This window comes from Camarhynchus parvulus, chromosome 6 (assembly GCF_901933205.1).
Source record: "Camarhynchus parvulus chromosome 6, STF_HiC, whole genome shotgun sequence".
Classification (NCBI taxonomy): Eukaryota; Metazoa; Chordata; class Aves; order Passeriformes; family Thraupidae; genus Camarhynchus; species Camarhynchus parvulus.
In genome coordinates, this window is record NC_044576.1 from 20,117,271 (window position 1) to 20,135,181 (window position 17,911).

At 36.9% G+C, this 17,911-nt stretch overlaps 1 protein-coding gene across 2 annotated transcripts in view; it reads right to left on the bottom strand.

The window, feature by feature from the left end:
• The window catches only part of BTAF1 (B-TFIID TATA-box binding protein associated factor 1), a 43,070-nt gene that overhangs the window by 12,526 nt on the left and 12,633 nt on the right, over positions 1-17,911 (bottom strand). For both annotated transcript variants that reach the window (XM_030950902.1, XM_030950901.1), the window contains 20 exons: positions 17,363-17,509; positions 15,400-15,563; positions 14,972-15,108; positions 14,210-14,321; positions 12,877-12,945; positions 10,392-10,481; positions 9,124-9,219; positions 8,708-8,884; positions 8,042-8,182; positions 7,793-7,917; positions 6,523-6,643; positions 6,342-6,446; positions 5,973-6,122; positions 5,240-5,382; positions 4,899-5,073; positions 4,221-4,424; positions 2,888-3,314; positions 1,676-1,866; positions 598-751; positions 397-506 (listed from right to left, as the gene is read on the bottom strand). In XM_030950902.1, coding sequence (XP_030806762.1) covers positions 397-506; positions 598-751; positions 1,676-1,866; positions 2,888-3,314; positions 4,221-4,424; positions 4,899-5,073; positions 5,240-5,382; positions 5,973-6,122; positions 6,342-6,446; positions 6,523-6,643; positions 7,793-7,917; positions 8,042-8,182; positions 8,708-8,884; positions 9,124-9,219; positions 10,392-10,481; positions 12,877-12,945; positions 14,210-14,321; positions 14,972-15,108; positions 15,400-15,563; positions 17,363-17,509 — 3,038 coding nt within the window. The remainder of the gene's footprint in view (positions 1-396; positions 507-597; positions 752-1,675; positions 1,867-2,887; positions 3,315-4,220; positions 4,425-4,898; positions 5,074-5,239; positions 5,383-5,972; positions 6,123-6,341; positions 6,447-6,522; positions 6,644-7,792; positions 7,918-8,041; positions 8,183-8,707; positions 8,885-9,123; positions 9,220-10,391; positions 10,482-12,876; positions 12,946-14,209; positions 14,322-14,971; positions 15,109-15,399; positions 15,564-17,362; positions 17,510-17,911) is intronic.

The following is a 17,911-nucleotide window of genomic DNA, read 5'->3' on the forward strand; positions in this document are numbered from 1 at the left end:
ATTCCAGTGTAACACAACAACATAAATACTATCATAACTCAAACATTGGACACAATATTGTTTGGGATCTCATCCAAAAAAGGGTAGGCCAGGGCTAAACTTTTAGGTAGCTGTTTGCTTTTGTGGTTTATTCTACGACCTGCATAAATGACAGAATTTAATATCCTACAGAATACAGGGGGAAAAAAAAAGCTTTAAAATTACACATCTTGACTGCTGGAGGCTATGCCTTCAGTTTATCAAGACTAGGACAGAGGACTTGGAGAACAGGCAGGCTAGTTTAGAGTGACTAAAATACCATTTGAGCAAAATCAGAAAAGCATCTAAAACAGAAAAATAAAGACTTAAACCACTAGCAATAAAGAGACTGAAGTGTTTCATGCAAAAGCTGATTACCAGAGGATGTAGCTGAGTGTCCATTGAAGCTGCTGTTGTTTCAAAAACCTGCAAGGAATTCACCAGCTCCTGGGCAGGAGCATCTCCCTTTTCCAGTAACAGCTTTCGGTCTGGTAAAAACAGAAAAGGTGCTCAGTTTCAGACTGACATACTGACTCCAGCCTGCCACCCTTCCCCAGCTTAAATCAGAAGTGCAATTACCAAAATTATTTATGTGAATGTTGTTCCTTAACGAACCAACCATAGCATCCCAGAGATGTGGCAATCCCGTTGCCATTTCAGCACCAAAATGTTTAGCTATAGTAGATAAGGCAAATTCAGCTCCTCTTCTCTGTACAACATAAGGTTTCTGAGCCTAGAATTAAACAATTCAAAGTAGCAAGGTTAGATACATTTAATAACAATTATTGTCAAGGGTGACCTCTCATTACATAGCAATTAAATTCTGATTGTGTTTACACCTACCTACAACACATTCACCAACAGATTTTTTTCCCCGAGTTAATTCCTTTATTCTTTATACACATGTAAAAACCAAATTTTTTTTCACAGCCAATTATTTAAAGTCTATAAATTTGAGATTTGGCCTTTGCTGGTATCGGTCCATTTCAACAAGATGTTTCCAAGTGGTTCTGGTTCCAGAACCTCAGATATGGCCAATACAGTGATAACAAGAACAGTACTATATTAGAAAACTTTCAATACTTGATTTGTTATTTATCCCCCTTCTCTTGCTCTCTGGCAAGCAGAATTAATAAAAAACAATAATTAAGAATAAAATCCACAACACTGTTTAGGAGTTCACAGTCCTGCCTAGAACCTCATTAAAACATGCTGAAGTTTGAAATTAATAAAAGGGAAGAGTTTTGGACACCAAGTATAGAAGTCACACAAACATGCTGTTTTACACAATCATATTTCAATTGCTGGTTTTAATGCTTCAGGAGCATCCACCAGGCATTGAAATGGACCAACACTAACATGGGCAGGACACAGTCTGTGTCCTCTTGTGTTTGTTCCACCCATTGTGGAAATCCATCTCCATGAACTTATATTGATATTCATATTCTATAGTAAATACAACATTTCAGGAGTTATTAATGTTCTTAATGACAAACATTTAAAACATCAAACATAAGCTGCTTGCATCACAAAACTTCCTGTTTTGTGATGCAAAACCCCTGCCATCCCTACTACAAAGGTATCAACTCCAGTGAATTCAAAGCAATGGAAAGGAGGGGTGGATGTGAAGTTGCAAATTCAAGCTTTTGAAATGTACCTCATCAAGTTCTGTAGGAATGCTTCCACTGCTGCCTGTGGGGAGATCTGCAATAGGGGCTTTTGGAGCTTTTGGAGTAGGACCTCGCCGACTTGTGATGGCAAAAGCAGCTTTCTGATGTCTGTACAGTGTAATTATTCCCCTGTGCTTAGTAACTGTGTGCTGCATCCCATCTTTATCAGAGTTGGGCCCTAAAAGAAAAGGGAGAACAGCTGACAACACTTTAAGCTGTAGTTTAACACATAGGGGGAAGTGAGAGCTACCTACAAGTCATCTGCTGATTGTGCTTTAAAAAACCCATAATTTTTTCCACCCTTGAGGACGATGGAGCTTCAGTACAAAGAGCTACTGTGCTAGGACCACATTACAGACTCTGAATGAGAAGTTAAGTGTGCAAACTGCCAGAAATTATAATTCAGGAAGAAGCACAGGTAACATGTATGTTACCTGTGAACACATGAGCACATTATGTTCTAAAGTTCCAACCAATTTATGTTCTGTGTCCTTTAAAACAATTCAATACTTCTGTCATGATACAATAAAAGATGCCATCAGTATCTTTGCATTTGTTGATGTTTCCATTTATACTAGAGAGCTTCATTCTCAATCAGATGTGAATGTTATTCTACTCTGAGATAAAGGAAGACACATTCATTAAGGAGTAAAACGTACAATGATCAAATCTTAAAGGAGGTTAGAATGTTTAAGAGTATTAAGATCTTAATTGGGTTAATCTGGGTTCATTCAATCCATACATTTTCAATAATGGACAGTCATTTAAAAAAAATCATGACCATTGCATGCATAGGATTATTTTATTAATTTTGAACACTGTCCTCATCTTTTTATCTTATGACTAGCCTATGGAATGCAACACCAGCCACACATTTTTGACAGGCTGCTTTAATTTCCATTTTTACTCAATAACATCTGTAAGTGAAATGTCATCAGAAGTAGATATTAACCAAACAAGAGTCCATACCTGGAAACTAGAATTAAAGTATTTTACACATATATATAGATATATAGATATAAAACCATACACATTAGTTGCACACAGTTTAAAATATCTAAATGAAATCACTATTAATAAATACTCAGATGCTGGCATTTTAAAAATCAGTGAAAACAATCCTCATTCAAATACTCATTTCATCAGCTCAGAAATAAGCACAGACATATTAAGAATCCTGGCAGTCTTAGATGTCCTACCTTTTGAGTTTTCATGGCTACTCTGAGGCTGTGCAGGACATGCTGCCAGTGGGGTCAGATGTGGATCCACACACAGGGAGTTGCAAAGATTTTTTATAATCTTTGAGTTGGGACAAGGAGACCTGGTTGTACACTGCTGAAGTAACTTTGCTATACATGAAGCCACATAGTTTTGTATGAGTGTATTCTCTTCTTTTTTGATAGCTTCCATTAAGGGTTTTATAACAGGATTTAGTTTTTCTGGAAGCTGCTGCAAGTTCACAACTGCACATGCAGCAAAGGTATGGACTCGTAGATGCAACACTTGCCATTCCTGATTTGTTTCTGTAACAGTCATTTGGACTTGTTGCCTTTTACTGTCCAACTGTTGCAGAACTTTAGGATTCAAAGTAAAGGATGATGTCACGTCATTGAAAACAGAAGTCACCTAAGAGAAAGGAAAAAAAGGAATTGCAAATCTGTTTCATTGACTATAAACCAGGATATCTGCATGGCACAACATGAGTCACTTGACCACATATCACCACCTCCATTTTCCCAGTAAATAACAGGAAATGCTCCAAAATGTATTTCTGGGAATCCTCAACTGCAGATCAAAGAGAAAAATCAGGTATATCATAGACATTTCAAGTCTAAATTCCCAAAGCTACAAGAGCAGTTTACATACTCCTGCAAATTTAGATTGTCCCATTTCTCCCTGTTCTACCCAGATATTCTGGAAATATTTAGGCATGTGACAGATTAGCAAAGCAGAATGTGAATACAACAATCCAGAAAGGATGTGCAAGGTTCTGTGCACGAACAAATTGCTTCTCAGCTGATTTTCTTTTGAGGAAAGAGACTGGGATAAAAATCTAAGAAAAAAACACAACAAAGTAGTTGCAGAACCTTCCATACCCGTCCCCACTCATAAATGGTTGACTATTGTTACTTAAATCTTTCACTGGAAAAAGATTACAAGCAGATTAAAAGGTCAGGGGCAAGGGGGGAGGAGGTCTAGAATTTACATAGTCTGTTTACAAGTCTTCTGACAATGGTTTTGAAGCCTGCTTCATTTACTTGTGTGTAGATTTCAATAGTGAATCCACAGCTGAGATCAGAACACTCAGTTTTATTCTCCCATTAAGTATGTACCTTGCATTGCACTTGATTTTTGTCAGACTGTAAACACACCTCAGGGGAAACAGTAAGAATCTTTATACATTCTTTTTCATGAGATATGCAAAGGTCACCACATTATTTCTGCAAGTTACTGTCTGTGTAATAATTATGCTGAAGGTGTATTTCAAGACAAGAACAGATTTGGAGGAAAGGCGGGCATGCCTCTACTTACCAGCTCATTAGCTTGATCTATTGTAAATACACTGCAGTTTACTCTGTTTCCAATGTCAATGTGAGAATCAGCTAGTAATGAGATGAGTTGTTTACATTCATTTTGCATTCGTGTAAAAGGAACGGCAATTTCATCGTAATAGAGATGCTCAGAAAGGACCCCAAGTAAACGAGGTTGAACACAAATAGCCACAGTTGTACACTCCTGTAACAGAAAAACACAATTTGCATTTCTGAATAATCACAGTTTCTTTGTTCAGTCTTGGGCAGCTCAATCTAGCTACAAAAATCCAGTTTCCAGAGGGACAATTAACATTCATAAGCCAGAATATTAAAGATAAAGGATTAGGAACAAAAAGTCTGCCACTAGAAATGATAGTGAGCAGATAAAAGACAGTCATCTTAAAAGGAATCACTGACCTTAGATAAAGGCATCTTGAGAATAGATTTATTTGTAGAAAAAATGTGAGCATATTTACTGATTCATAGTTCTGACAGCTGGCATTTATCTACTGAGTCCTGTATTCCTCCACTGTCTAACGATCAAGATTTTGGTATTTAGATGTATAAACACCATTTTAGCTTACCTACTGAAATCTTATTTCAAGCTAAGTACCACACAACAAGCAGTGGATTGAGATAGTAAGTAAAATATATTTTTGCTGCAGAAACATCCTACCTTTTGCAAGGCTGCCCACTCACAGATTACTAACGCAACGCTAATCCTCTGCAAGGCAGATTTAGAATTCAAGTGGAAGAGCAGTAGCTGAGCTAATGATTCAGCTGGCTTTATTTCTTGAGTAACAGTATTTACACCTGGGTCACAAATGCAGCAACAAAGTGCTCCCAGCAACCTGACAAGATGAAAAAGAACAGTCACTTCAATGTTATAATTACTCTGCAATCAATGATTCAACGTGAAGATGTAAAAATGATAATTAGATTTTGGCAAAACCACTATATTTTATGAAAAAAACACATTGCTTTTAAGTATTTTTTTCATATTTCCAGTAAACTGACTTTGCTGCCATCATCCGAGCACGCATGACAACATAGTCCCTGGTTGCTGGATCTTCTGCAATGCTGTCTGCCCCAGCAATGTATTCCTGAATCACTTCCTTGTTCTGGGTTTGACCTTGACGCAGTTTAGCACCTGCTTTTTCCTGTGGAATAAAGAAAAGGTTGAAAGGGTGTTTGTAATGAAAAGATAAATTCATATTCCATAACAACACAAATAATCACCACACCATGAAAAAGTTGGACTAAGACAGAACACTTCTTGGGTAACAGATTTCTTAAAGCAGTCAATAATTTTAAATCATCCCTGTCGTCATCATTCTGTAGTCTAGTTAAATGTATGCCACGTTCTTGCACTATAATATTAAGGTTAATACTTGACATACAGCTGATAAACACACAGAGGAAAAAGAAAACCTCTCTCAGCATCTTTTCAGAAACAACACAGTGCTTCTGGATTTAACTCAGTCCTGCAAACAGATGTCTCTAGAGCCATGTAAATGAGGACTTCTTGAGTATCTACATAGAGAACACTACACAGCAGAACTTAATTCTTCATGGATAACCTGAAAAGAACCCTTTTGCTCTACAGAACTGAAGCTTGTAAGACAGTTTACATTTAGAACTATTGAAAGGCACCACCACTCCCCTCTAACATCCTTAGAATGTGTTTTATATACAGCTAAGCAATTTCATACTTTCCTCAGAACAGTCAGTGAGACCATATTTCACTTACTTTGGACCTGGTTTTTACTTCTAGCAACATGTTTAAGTCAATGGGCAAATGAGATGGCTGCATCATTAAGCAAAGCCAGGCTCCCATCCATGGACAAGCAGCTGCAACAACATACTGTACGGATGCCTTGTTTAACAGTTCCAGCCACACCTTGGGAAAGAATCACAGTAGAAATCATGACAAATTTGTACCTGGTCTAATAAGATCATACACATGCTGAGAAACTGCAGGAACTCTTTCTCATTTGCTCTACAGCAAAGCATCGAAGTATTTAACATTAGCACACTATTTTTCATCTGCACAAAAGTACAGAGGATTTGAAAGAGTGGGATACACAAGCACTATATCCAGAAGAAGTCATGCAAATACCTTGTGAATAAGATCCAGAATTTCTTGGTTGCTTTCCAAGATACAAAACTGAAATATGTGCCTCAACATGTCTTGCAGAATTGGAGTCAGCCATGTTGAAGAACTCTGAAACAAGGAAATCATAAGACCAAGTATATTCCAATATGCATCACAATAAGACATTAATAACTCTAATTCTTACCTGGTCTTGGGTAGACAACAGTGTGAATAATGTTTCCAGTGCTGCTTTTCGCACAGAAGATATCGTGTGGTGCAAGAACGGCCACACACGTGGGACCAAAACTGTCAGGGATTGCTGAATACTACAGGAGAGGGAGAGGCAGTGTCAGGGATAAAAACATACACACAGAGCTAAGTTCATTTTGTTTATTCTCATTTTACCCAAAAGAAAGCTTTAAGAAAAGACAGTATTGCATACACTTGGGGATTTTAAGTGAAGGATTAAATTACTACAGCTTATACATTTAAAATAGTTTGAGTTGGTATCCTTTTTCAGGGAATACTGGTTTGGGTTTTTAAAACTGCTATAGAGAACTAGTCAATTTAAGCATGTATTTTTACCATGTTTTTTTCCCAGATTATACATAAGGCTTTGTTCAACTGTTTAGAAAAAAGGAGGGGCTGTTTCTGTTCTGAAGTTGCTGTTGGGCAGTTATGACGTTACCAATAATTTAAAACAAGCTTGCATCTTTTTTGCATGAACTGGCATATCAGCTGAAGCAAGTAGTACATGCTGAATTAAAGACTGCATTAGTAACAAAACTTCATACTTTATTTTAGATTTGGACAACCACCAGCTTCAGCAGTGCTAATCATACAGGAGAAAAATCAAATGTGTGTAGTATCTACCTTAAGTGCAGATACTGTGAGTTTACCACATGTACTATGAAAATTTTAACATACTAAGATGCAGCTCCTTTAATTTGTCAGAGTCCCAAAGAGACAGCAACTAGGCAGTGTCATCAACCACTCACAGAACTACTGGTTGTTCTCTTGATGTGAATTTATGTTTGTAGCTTATTTCAGAACTGTTCCAATAGCAAAGTTCTACAGGCTCACGAATGAGTTTTAATATACACAGTTTGGTCTCGTCTGGAGTTTGTCTGTTCCTTGTTAACAAGATGTTTGTGGGCAGGACCACCATGTGAATGGAACAAATATCCCTTACTAAAACACCCAAGATAAATGGACAGAGGCAGAAAGGGGGGAAAAGCCACATATAAACCATGTCTAGTATACTTCTTAATTCCTTTGTTGCATTTCACTAACGTCATCAAAATAGAAGCACTGTTGTAACCTTCACTTCATGGAAAAACCAGAGGAGAAATAAAATACTGAGTTACATTAATCATGTCCTTGGTACATGATTTGAAAGAAACTGGTAATTCCAATTTGACATTAAGTGGACACTCAGACCTGTAATACTGAAGAAAAACTAACTGAAAAGTTACCTGCATTTGCGGACCTGAGGGTAAGTCAGAAGGGATGAAAGAAGGATCATGATACTGTTTGTGGAAGCTGTCAAGTCATCCAACTCCAGAAGTGCATCCCACAAGGTATTAAGAATAAAAGGCACCTACACAAATAAGCAGAGGAGGTTTATCATTAAAAAAAAAAAAACCCAACAAAAGAAGTGTTCCTCTAAGTATTATTTTTTTTTTTCACTTAGACCAAAAGTGAACTTAAAACAGTTCAGTCACCTTCTGAGACTGAAGTTGGACCAGGCTTTCCACTACTGGTACTAAAGATGCTGCAGCAACAGCTCGGACATCATCATCCAGATCTTGCAGACCTTCAATTATTGCAGGCAACACTTTAGGCAATAAAGTGTTGATCATGTCCTGCCAAAAAGATCAGAAGGATTTTTAAACTCAAAAAGCTTACAAAGATACAATCAACTAAGATGTACTCTGTGTGTGTGAATGAACCTGATTGTTTCAAAGGGGTGGTACAAGTCCAACATTGTAATCTAAGTATTTTAAGCTACCATTAATGAAATCAAACATAGTTTATACATTTAATGAACTGTAAATCAGCTCAGTTTTGGTATAAACAAAGCTCAGTGTCTGCAGAATACTACCACAGATAGCCTAAACTTCTTGCAAGACTCTGCTCTGTTACCTCCCATATGAGAATATCACCAAGACCAGGCAGGCATATCCCCTATTTCTAATGGTTCTGCAAGCACAGCTTGCACTATATACTTGCAGCATGCATACAGAAGTGCAGTCACACATCTCAACCCACAGGACTGCACTGCAAGCAATCTTGCTTTATCACACCTAGTTACTGTTCATCCACATCCTCTACTTTGAGCAGAGATTTTTGATCCCAAGCTCTCTACAATTTGTCATGTGGGTTATTACCTGACGTACTGCCAATGCATACTTTATTCCTAGGAGACCACCGTGTCTCACTTCCCACTGTTCCTGTGTAAGCAGCTTCAGGAGAACATCCACAGTTTTATGAACACCAGTTTCATTCATGTGTTTCAATACTACTCCCAAAGTCTGAGCACAAGTCTCACGTACTGGTGCCACCACCTAGGAAAAAGTAAACAATAAAACAGATACTTCTGCATGAAATTTGACTTTAAGAGAGGTGACCAAACTGCTATACAAACAAGGTGAAGCTCATGTACCAGCTACCTTTTAATAAGCATCTCTGAGCAGTTCTAACAGGCACATGCAGCAGCACTACACAAGGCACAGCCAAGCTGCTGCAGTGTTATCTCCTGCAGAAGCCTGATCTACCTGTTCATGCAAAGGTAACTTAAACTTACTTCATCTGAAACAAAGTCTCCAAATCTGTCTAGCGCAAACACACAAAGAAGTCTAATAACCAAGTCTTCTAGCCACTCCTGATGCTGCTGAATCATCTGTAAGAAGAGAAAAGTTGAACACTTTGATTCATAAAGCATTTCTGACATGCTTACTTTAGCTAAAATCTGTAAAAGACATGACAACAAATGTTCACATTGACTCAATACAGTTCTCTTGCAGAGACAGTCCAGGCCAAGTAGTCAGCACTAATTCAACTCCCCTGGATTATTACAAACATCATAACCTGGATGTTTTCTTCTCTAAAAACAGTACTGTTATCAAAGGCTAGTGTCCTGCTTTCAGCTGGGACAGAGTTGGGTTTTCTTCTCAGTAGCTGGTACAGTGCTGTGTTCTGGAGTCAGTGTAAGAATAACGGTGATACCGCACTGAAGTTTTGGTTGCTGCTACATTATGCTGACCTAAGTCAGAGACTTCTGAATGTCTCATGCCCTGCCAGTGAGGAGGGCATACATAGCAGGTTTTGAAGCTAGCTGGAGTACACATACTTTCCATAAATAGTTAAGAAATTGTTTAAAGTATTTTATTATTGCAGATTGTGTTATTATTACCCACCCAGCCATCTCCATGGAACAAATACTACTCTACAGGGAAGCAAGGAGAGAGAGAAGTTTTTGCTTTCTTTATTTACAAAGTATCCTGAAGTACACTGATTTAAATCTCATTCTTCAACACTCTAAGCCACATGCTCTTCCAACTGCTTCTACAGCAAGGGAGTCAGTAGCAATCTGGATGAAATTCACTATTTGTAAACAAGCTATTATTGTCAGGATATTTTTTAAAAATTATTCTCCTTTTAAGAAGACTATTTTAATCCCTTTTCTCATAATAAAGAGAGCAGGTTGATAGAGTCCTCTTACTATTTAAGCAAGTAGAGTTAAATGGTCTGAGACACTACCAGAGTAACACAATCAACTTGTCAATTTTGTTTCAGTACAGTCTTATCAGGACTTGAAAACACTATATTCGAATATGGAAGGTAATGTTTAATAACTTTATACACAACTAACATATTAATGTACAGTAGTATTGGGTTCTGCATAAGCCTTTAAAAAACAATGTTTTATCAGTGCACACAGTGATGTCATCCAGATGATTCTGAGCAGAAAAGTCTTTATATTCCGCCACATCACACACCTATTGCAAAGTATTTTAAGAAGTCTCTTTTCTAAACTTAAGTAAAATATTAAGTCTATGACTGGAAGCTTACCTCCTCTAAAGAGCTATCTCCCATTTTACCACCACTTTTACCATGAGCTTTAAGTATCTCTCTCAGTCCAGTACCTGCACCATGTCGAACCTAAGAAAGTGAAGCAAAAAGTCAGTTTTAAAATATTAGGGGACAGAAGGCAAAACCCATGCTGGAAAATTGAAATAATACTACTGTATTCTTAACAGAGATGTTTCAAGAGCTGCAGAACTAGGACTACTTAGACTTGTGGGAATTATTAGATCAAATCACCTATTGAAACATTCACCTGTCCAAAAATCAGCCTCCTTTTCCCCAGGTATTTGCCAGCTTATGAACAGAAGCAATTAAGAACTGCTTCTATTTTCTAACACATTATGACATTTGCAGCAACATAGCCAACATTCATTTACTTTTATCTCACTATGCTATATGGCACTAGTTGTCAAAGAGAAGTTTGAAGATATTACTGTTTTTATTAAGTTTAGAAGAGAAAGCAAATCAGTATTATTACAGCTGCAAGCACTTCATGTTTAATATTTTCTATTACTCTCTGTATTGCTTAAACAGAGTTTGGATCCTCACTGAGTATTCTGGAGTCTGCAAAACAAATTTCTGGGAATTACTATTCCGCATAACTTACAAACCTGCCTTGCTTGACTGGATTTTAGAAATAAGTGAACTGGCAATATGGGAAAGCAAATTATAGGCACTTGCATGCTCTCACCAAACTTGAACAGTTGAACACACTAGGAAGAGTTCTGGAAATAAGAAAAGACCAGTAGAAAGATGTGCTAAAGACACACCTCTTTCTGGTATTTTTGATACCTAACTGGACCAGCAATTGGCTTCTCAAGGAAAACTCACTGAACAGATATGCAAAGTTGCAAAAGCAGAGTTTTGAACTGGGTTCTCATTGAGAGGCCATTACATAAGCTGGAAGAGAATTAACACTTTTTTTTTAAGAACAGTTCAGATACATGCTTGTTGCTGGCAGAAAATTGTTGCATTTCATTTCATGGCAGTAACAACTAGAACTGAGTACTTGGTAGCTCCTCCCTTCACCAGAATATCTTCTATGAAATGCAAACATGTATGTCCCCTAGGTACACCTCAGTGCCTGCTGGTTAAAGCTATAAGCAAGCCAATAAAAAAACAGAGTCTAGTCTTAAAATCCTAATTGTTCATAAATCATCAATTTATTTGGTCCAAGATAGCCCATGAGCTAGGTTTTAAATGTCAAAAGAAGGAGACTTTGATAGCTAATGTCTCAGCTTCTGCAAATACAAACCAGCAAGACACAAATGTATAAAGGCAATACCAGTAGTAGGATTCATCCTGCCTGACTTCACCTGCCTGTAAGCATGGCAGGCAGTCTGAAGCAGTCACCCAGGTGACCTCTAGACATTGCAAGATGCTGCCAAAGAGCCGCTTTAAACATATATTTTGAGGCAGGTTAGCCTGTTTTGCACCCAGAACATACTGTAACAATGATTCTGTATTGATCTCCTTCCCCTATTAAGATATATGTGCCTTATATAAATGTACTAAGAAAGCTATGAGAACATCTACATACCAGAAGACAAGTGGACCTGGCCTTCAACTGCAAACAGCCTGCTTTCAAATAAGGTGAGGCTTTTAGCTCAGATGCAGTGATGTGCCACACAAATATAATGATTCTTTTTCTGGGACCAAAATAATTGTGCTGGCTGCATATGATCTATCTCTGTTTCCAAGTTTGAGAGCAAGCTGGCTCTGCCCATACTGACACCACCGAGACCGTGCTACAGATACACATAAGGATGTTAGAGTTGCTGTTAATATTTAACCCTTCACAAGATCAACTCAAGAAAATGAAGTTAGTTGACAACAGTTATGATCACCTTCTGCACAAGGAAGTTAGATCATTATCACCTACTTCATATTTTTACCTGAAATTTCTACCAAAGTTTGTGGGAAATCATATAAGGACTGAATAAAAAGGTGAGTAGAACCATTTTGAATCTTGAAAATAAATGGTCTAGGCAACCAAACATATAGCTTTTGTAGTTACTAAAGGATTGATTCCCCTTCATTTTCTACTAGCCTAGCATTACACAAACATACTACTGTTGCCAGCAACAGATTCACATAATATTCCTCAAAGTCTTGATGAATCCAAGTTTAATTGCTTAATCTTTTTAACCATAGACTGATGTGATTTTATTTTGCTTGAATTTCAACACTCCCATAATTCTCACTTATATAATGATTGCTTTTCATATCTTTCTCATTCTCCACAAGTATGCATTACACATGTTTTCCATTCCCCTTTAAATTAGTCTAAAAAACACTTAAGTTTGCTACAAGCAAATTTGTCTTGGCTATGTAATCTGTATGCATAAATGATTTAAGTTTTGATATCTGGCAAAATTCCCTTAAGTTCTACACATACAATGTTTGCATTTCTGTTGAAGCCCTTTTTAAAAAACTTTTAGCTCCACCTTAAACAGTGCATGTGTCTTACCTCCCAAGAAGGGTTAAAGAGATCATTGCACACCTCTTCACAAAAGCTTTCCAGAGGCCATTCATTTGCCTAAATCCATAAAAAATTATTAAGTATGAGATTAAAAAAGAGAACACTTCTTATAATCATGAACACTTCTTATATTGCTGTCTGTGCATACTTTAATGGCATACAAAAAACTCCAAAAGCTTAAGTACTTTTCTTCCTTACTGGACAGAACAGAAAAAACAATCTTCTTCCTCAGCTCAGAAACTTCACTGATTAGCACTAGATCTCTTAAGAAGTTTATGAAGTTTCTGTTAAGATAGTAACCTCTTCTCTATGGGAATTAATTTTGATGTTCTGGAATTCAGCTTGCCTTTAGAAATCATGCTAAAGAAGAAAATTAAGCAGAGTTTCTTATTCTATCCAGTGATCCTTTAAATGTATGAATTTTGCCTTTAAGGAGCGTAACAGGTAAGTCTCAGTTTGAAAACGCACTACACTAATGAAATTGGGTCAATGAATCCAGCAATAAACAGCATCCTCTTCCAAATACATTCTACTTTTTGAAAACCAAACCATATCCACTATCCCAAAATTTTCTAGAAGGAAACTGATATGGCTGTGGAAAGGAGTTTTTGCTACCAACTGAAAGACAGCTGAAAACCAGTAGCTATTCAGCCTGTAGTTATTAATATTTCAGATTAATTTTCCAACCATTTTTTATGCAAATAAAATTTTAATTACTGAACTATGTCTGGAAAGCTATTTTTGAAGGATACAGACTTATCTAGATGAAGTCTTCTCAAATAAACTTCTATGCATCATTTATATTCTGGTTTAGCATTTCTTAATTTTTAGCTTTTCAGTCTGTTGAAACAAATGCAGTTTTTTTCCAAGACTAAGGTAATTGTTTTAATCTTCAACTATTAAAGATAGAATCTAATTCTAAATTAAGCCTAATTAAAGTACAGCAAAGATTAAATAAAGATTAAATAAGCATTTAGATCAAATTATTTGTGGCTCACTGTAATCCTGCCATGTAAGTGTTTAGCACAGTTTTGCAGTTTAATACCCAGGTCTGACACCTGTAGCCACCTACTCGTGTTAATTTGGGTCACAAACTGCTACCAAAGGATTAAATGTGTTTTCTTCCTCAATGCTGGAAAACAGTTAGAAGCTCACTTGCTTCATTATGTATAAAAGTGAGCTGGCCATGACATTCTTCATTCCACTTCCCTGAATGCTAAATGGACTACAGAATTTGGACACATGAAGGAATTTTATTTCAAATTACTCTGCTGAAAAACTGAATGATCTCTCCTACTAACAACAGAACAATACATCATACCTCTTCCTGAGCATTTTCTACCAATGTTTTTGAATCTGTGGCAGGTTGGTTGATGACAACATTTGCAACTTTTCTTCTTTTTTCTTCTGGCTCCCCATCAGTGCTATCATTGCTGAGAAGAAGCAAGTACATGCTTATGAACTCGAGGTATGCTTTAATGCAAGTAATTACATCTACAACTGATGTCTTCAGATACAATAAAGTATGGCAAGAATACAAAACAAAGAGGCTTAGCTCTGTGAAATATGCAAGTTAGCTGAGTTTGTATGTAAAATCAAAAAATGCAGTGAGGAGACAGTAGAATGCTGTCCCAAATTCCCAATCTGTCTCAGATTTATCCAAGAAACCCAGCAATTCCTAAATAAGATCAAGAATTTTGTTCATCACTCATTATGAACACAGTAGATACAATAATATGCCCCTATAAACTACAGTGAAGAACACTGCACACATCAGAAAACTGTATCCTAAACTTTCAGTTGTTCATTTTCTTAAAATCCCCTGTTTTCATGCATTATTCTCAAGCCATATTTAATAACCACACATTTCAGCTGTAGCATCCCATTACGTCAAGATGCCTCTGAAGCTCGGTCCTCAACAAAGCTCTCCTGGGAACAAGCACTGCATGCAAACTTTCCACCATCAGCACAATTATCACATCAGAGATTTAAGATGCAAAGACTGTAGGAAGTTTCTCAACAGATAAATCAAATCACAATCCCAGCTTAACAGAAATAAAAGGAAACCAGTTCACTATTATACCTCTTCTCATTAGCTTCCACTGCATCTCTGGATCTTTGCTTTGCAAATAGCTTAGCCATTCTTTTGGCTTTATTCTTTTGTCTACTGCTCATACCAGCACGAAATTCTGAGTCAATTAACTCAGCAGCCTGAAGAGTCTGAAAGAAAAGTCATTCATTGTCAATTTTTCTTGTGATGGAAGTCCTGAAAAATTCTCAAACCCACAATGCTCTCAACTTCCCCAATCCTCCATTTCAAACATTTCAGCAGTTTGACATCAAATAATACTAACAAGCAACTAAGGGATGTAAAAACTCAGGAAGCCAAAGCACACCACATTAGATGCCAATCATCTTATTTAAAATAGAAATATTATAACCACAGAAGCTCAAACAAAGCAAACCCACTGTATTATTTCTTGCAGTCAAATAGCCCAAGGTTTTACCTACAGGTTGTTTGTTTACTAGTAAAACTGAAGAAGGAGAATAGTCCAAATCTTCATCATTGAACAGATCCTCAGTATTCATTCCAATTGCAGCACCCATATCTAAGCCAAGTTTCTTTTGAAGCAGTTTCCTCTGTCGTGCTATCCTCTCTTTAGGATCAATTTCACCTTAAAAAGAGATTTTAAAAGAAGATGTGTCAGATTTACAACTGGATATTTTACTGATGACTTGCTCAAAGTACATAACAAAGCCAAAATTTACAGGATTAAATTGCACTTGGCTAATGCAATCTTCTAAGACAAATCACACTGATACCCAGGAAGACCTCTTCTGCTACTGTAACTACACAAACACTGCAACTGTGATCAAGCAAGGTTCATTTTGGAAATTAACAGATGCCACGTCAAGAATGTGTGATGTTTGAACACTAACTATAGAACACCTAGGCTTTGGGAGCACCTACAATTGCATTAAAAATATAAGATTTTAGCATCCAGGCAGAATAAAACCTCCAAGCAACCCAAAACTTGTAGCTGGTAGGGGTGTCAGACTTCACTTTACGTGCACAGTACAGACACCAGTCAGGAGGAGTTGGTTTTTTTTTGTTGTTTTTGTTTGTTGGTGTTGTGGTGGGTATTTTTTTTTCAATTACCAACACAAATTTAAGTAGATGACCAATACAGACACAATTTTGGGGTGTACACCAGGTTGAGTAGTAACTAGTAGTTAATATTGTGTATACCAGTAAGTTTTTTTTAAACTGCATTTAACGGACAAGCAAATACAAGCAACTTCCATTCTTTAAAAAATATTTTTCCTTTCTAACATCATCTCAGGAATAATTACCAAAGGCTGCTAATTCTAAAGATTAAGTTACATTATGTCCATTTATGTTGTCTACTTACTTGAAAAGGGAAGTTGCTACAGAACACAGAAGAGAAAGCAGACTGTACATTTTCCCATGAATAAAAAAAAGCAGCAACTAAGAATTTTTGTTTCATTTTCTTATTTTTTGATATTGTATTTATTTTTTATTTTTGCATAAACTTCAAGGATGAAATCATGTGACATTGGAATAAATATCAGGCTTCTCTGAACTGAAGTGTTGGCTTTCATTAGATGAGGTGAAACTTGTACACCACTTTATTAATCTAGCTTAAAAGATGGCAAGCAATAAATTAGCAACCAGCCTGAAGAGACAGGACACTGCTCAAGTTTCAGCAGCCACATGTTCTGCTCCTTGCTGAGCTACTGATCTTCTAAGTACCCTGCACAGAACCCATCACACACAGGGAACAAAGGAATCAGGGCTACACAGTCAGATTCTTATCAATAGCATCACTTAATTTGGTGCAGAAACTGGTAGATGGCCTGGAACTAAGAACAGGGAAGTACTGTAACAGCAAAAAAATAGCTTAGATTAAAATAATTCAGTGCCATTACACTGACAAAACAACTCTTAGCTAAAAAAATTACAGAGAAATGTTAGACAAGTCACTTGAAACAAAAAACATCACACAGGCACTGCTATTTGATCTTCCAACCTCAGCAGTCTTATCACAGTATTTTTCATGCAGTCTTTCTATACTTAAAACTTTCAAGTTTTTAAATAAGCCACATGCTACTTCTGTATGTGGGAACACTGTTCAGGTGAAGAACAGGCAGTGAAGTGCCTGCCCCGTTTTTAAAAGTCTACAGAAATCTTTGATGCTTTTTCAGGTTTCCACCCCTTCTTCCCCATAGTACACACAGTAATACTGTTATGGCCAAAACCCAAACAAACAATATATCCCTCCTAAAAAACAGTGTTACTTGAGAAAGCAAATACAAGCCACATGTTGGGGAATAGGTTCTGCCATTATTTCCTGACATTCTGAGAACCCATGGATGGCTAGATTCATAATGCTGCCACAACAAACTGTTTCAAATCACTAAGTTTTCTTGCCTGCAAGTAAAATATAGATACCTGATTTATCATCTTGGACTTCAAATTCTGCACCAGCAGATCCAAGAAGAGATGCACCATGTTTTAACAACCGACAGATATCAAATCTGTCAAAACGCAACCGGTCTGTTGAAGGTGAATCTTCATTAGGACTTTCTGAGCCTAGTTCTAGGTAGGAAATAAAAATAATATTAAGGACAACAGGATGAAATTTTTGTTCCAAATTCTGGCAGAAGATAAAGGAAAAACAAGATATAATATCTCTCCTCAAAAGAATCATCAGACATATAGCATTTTAATTCAAAGTATAAAGGCTCCATTTTCACAAAGACAAATTGAAATAGGTCACTTAATGTACCTGAAGAGAAAAAAAAAAAAAAAAGAATGTTTTTCCCTTGATAAAATTAGCTTTTTAAAATCTTGGACACTGACCTACCACCACGCCTTCTCTGTACACACAGGGCCAGCTTACAGTTTTGAACTGCACAGGGCTCACAAACAGTATCACAAGCACACCAACACTGCTGTGTGTCCCTACTAGCCAAGCATCCAAAGTTGGGAAGCTAGAGA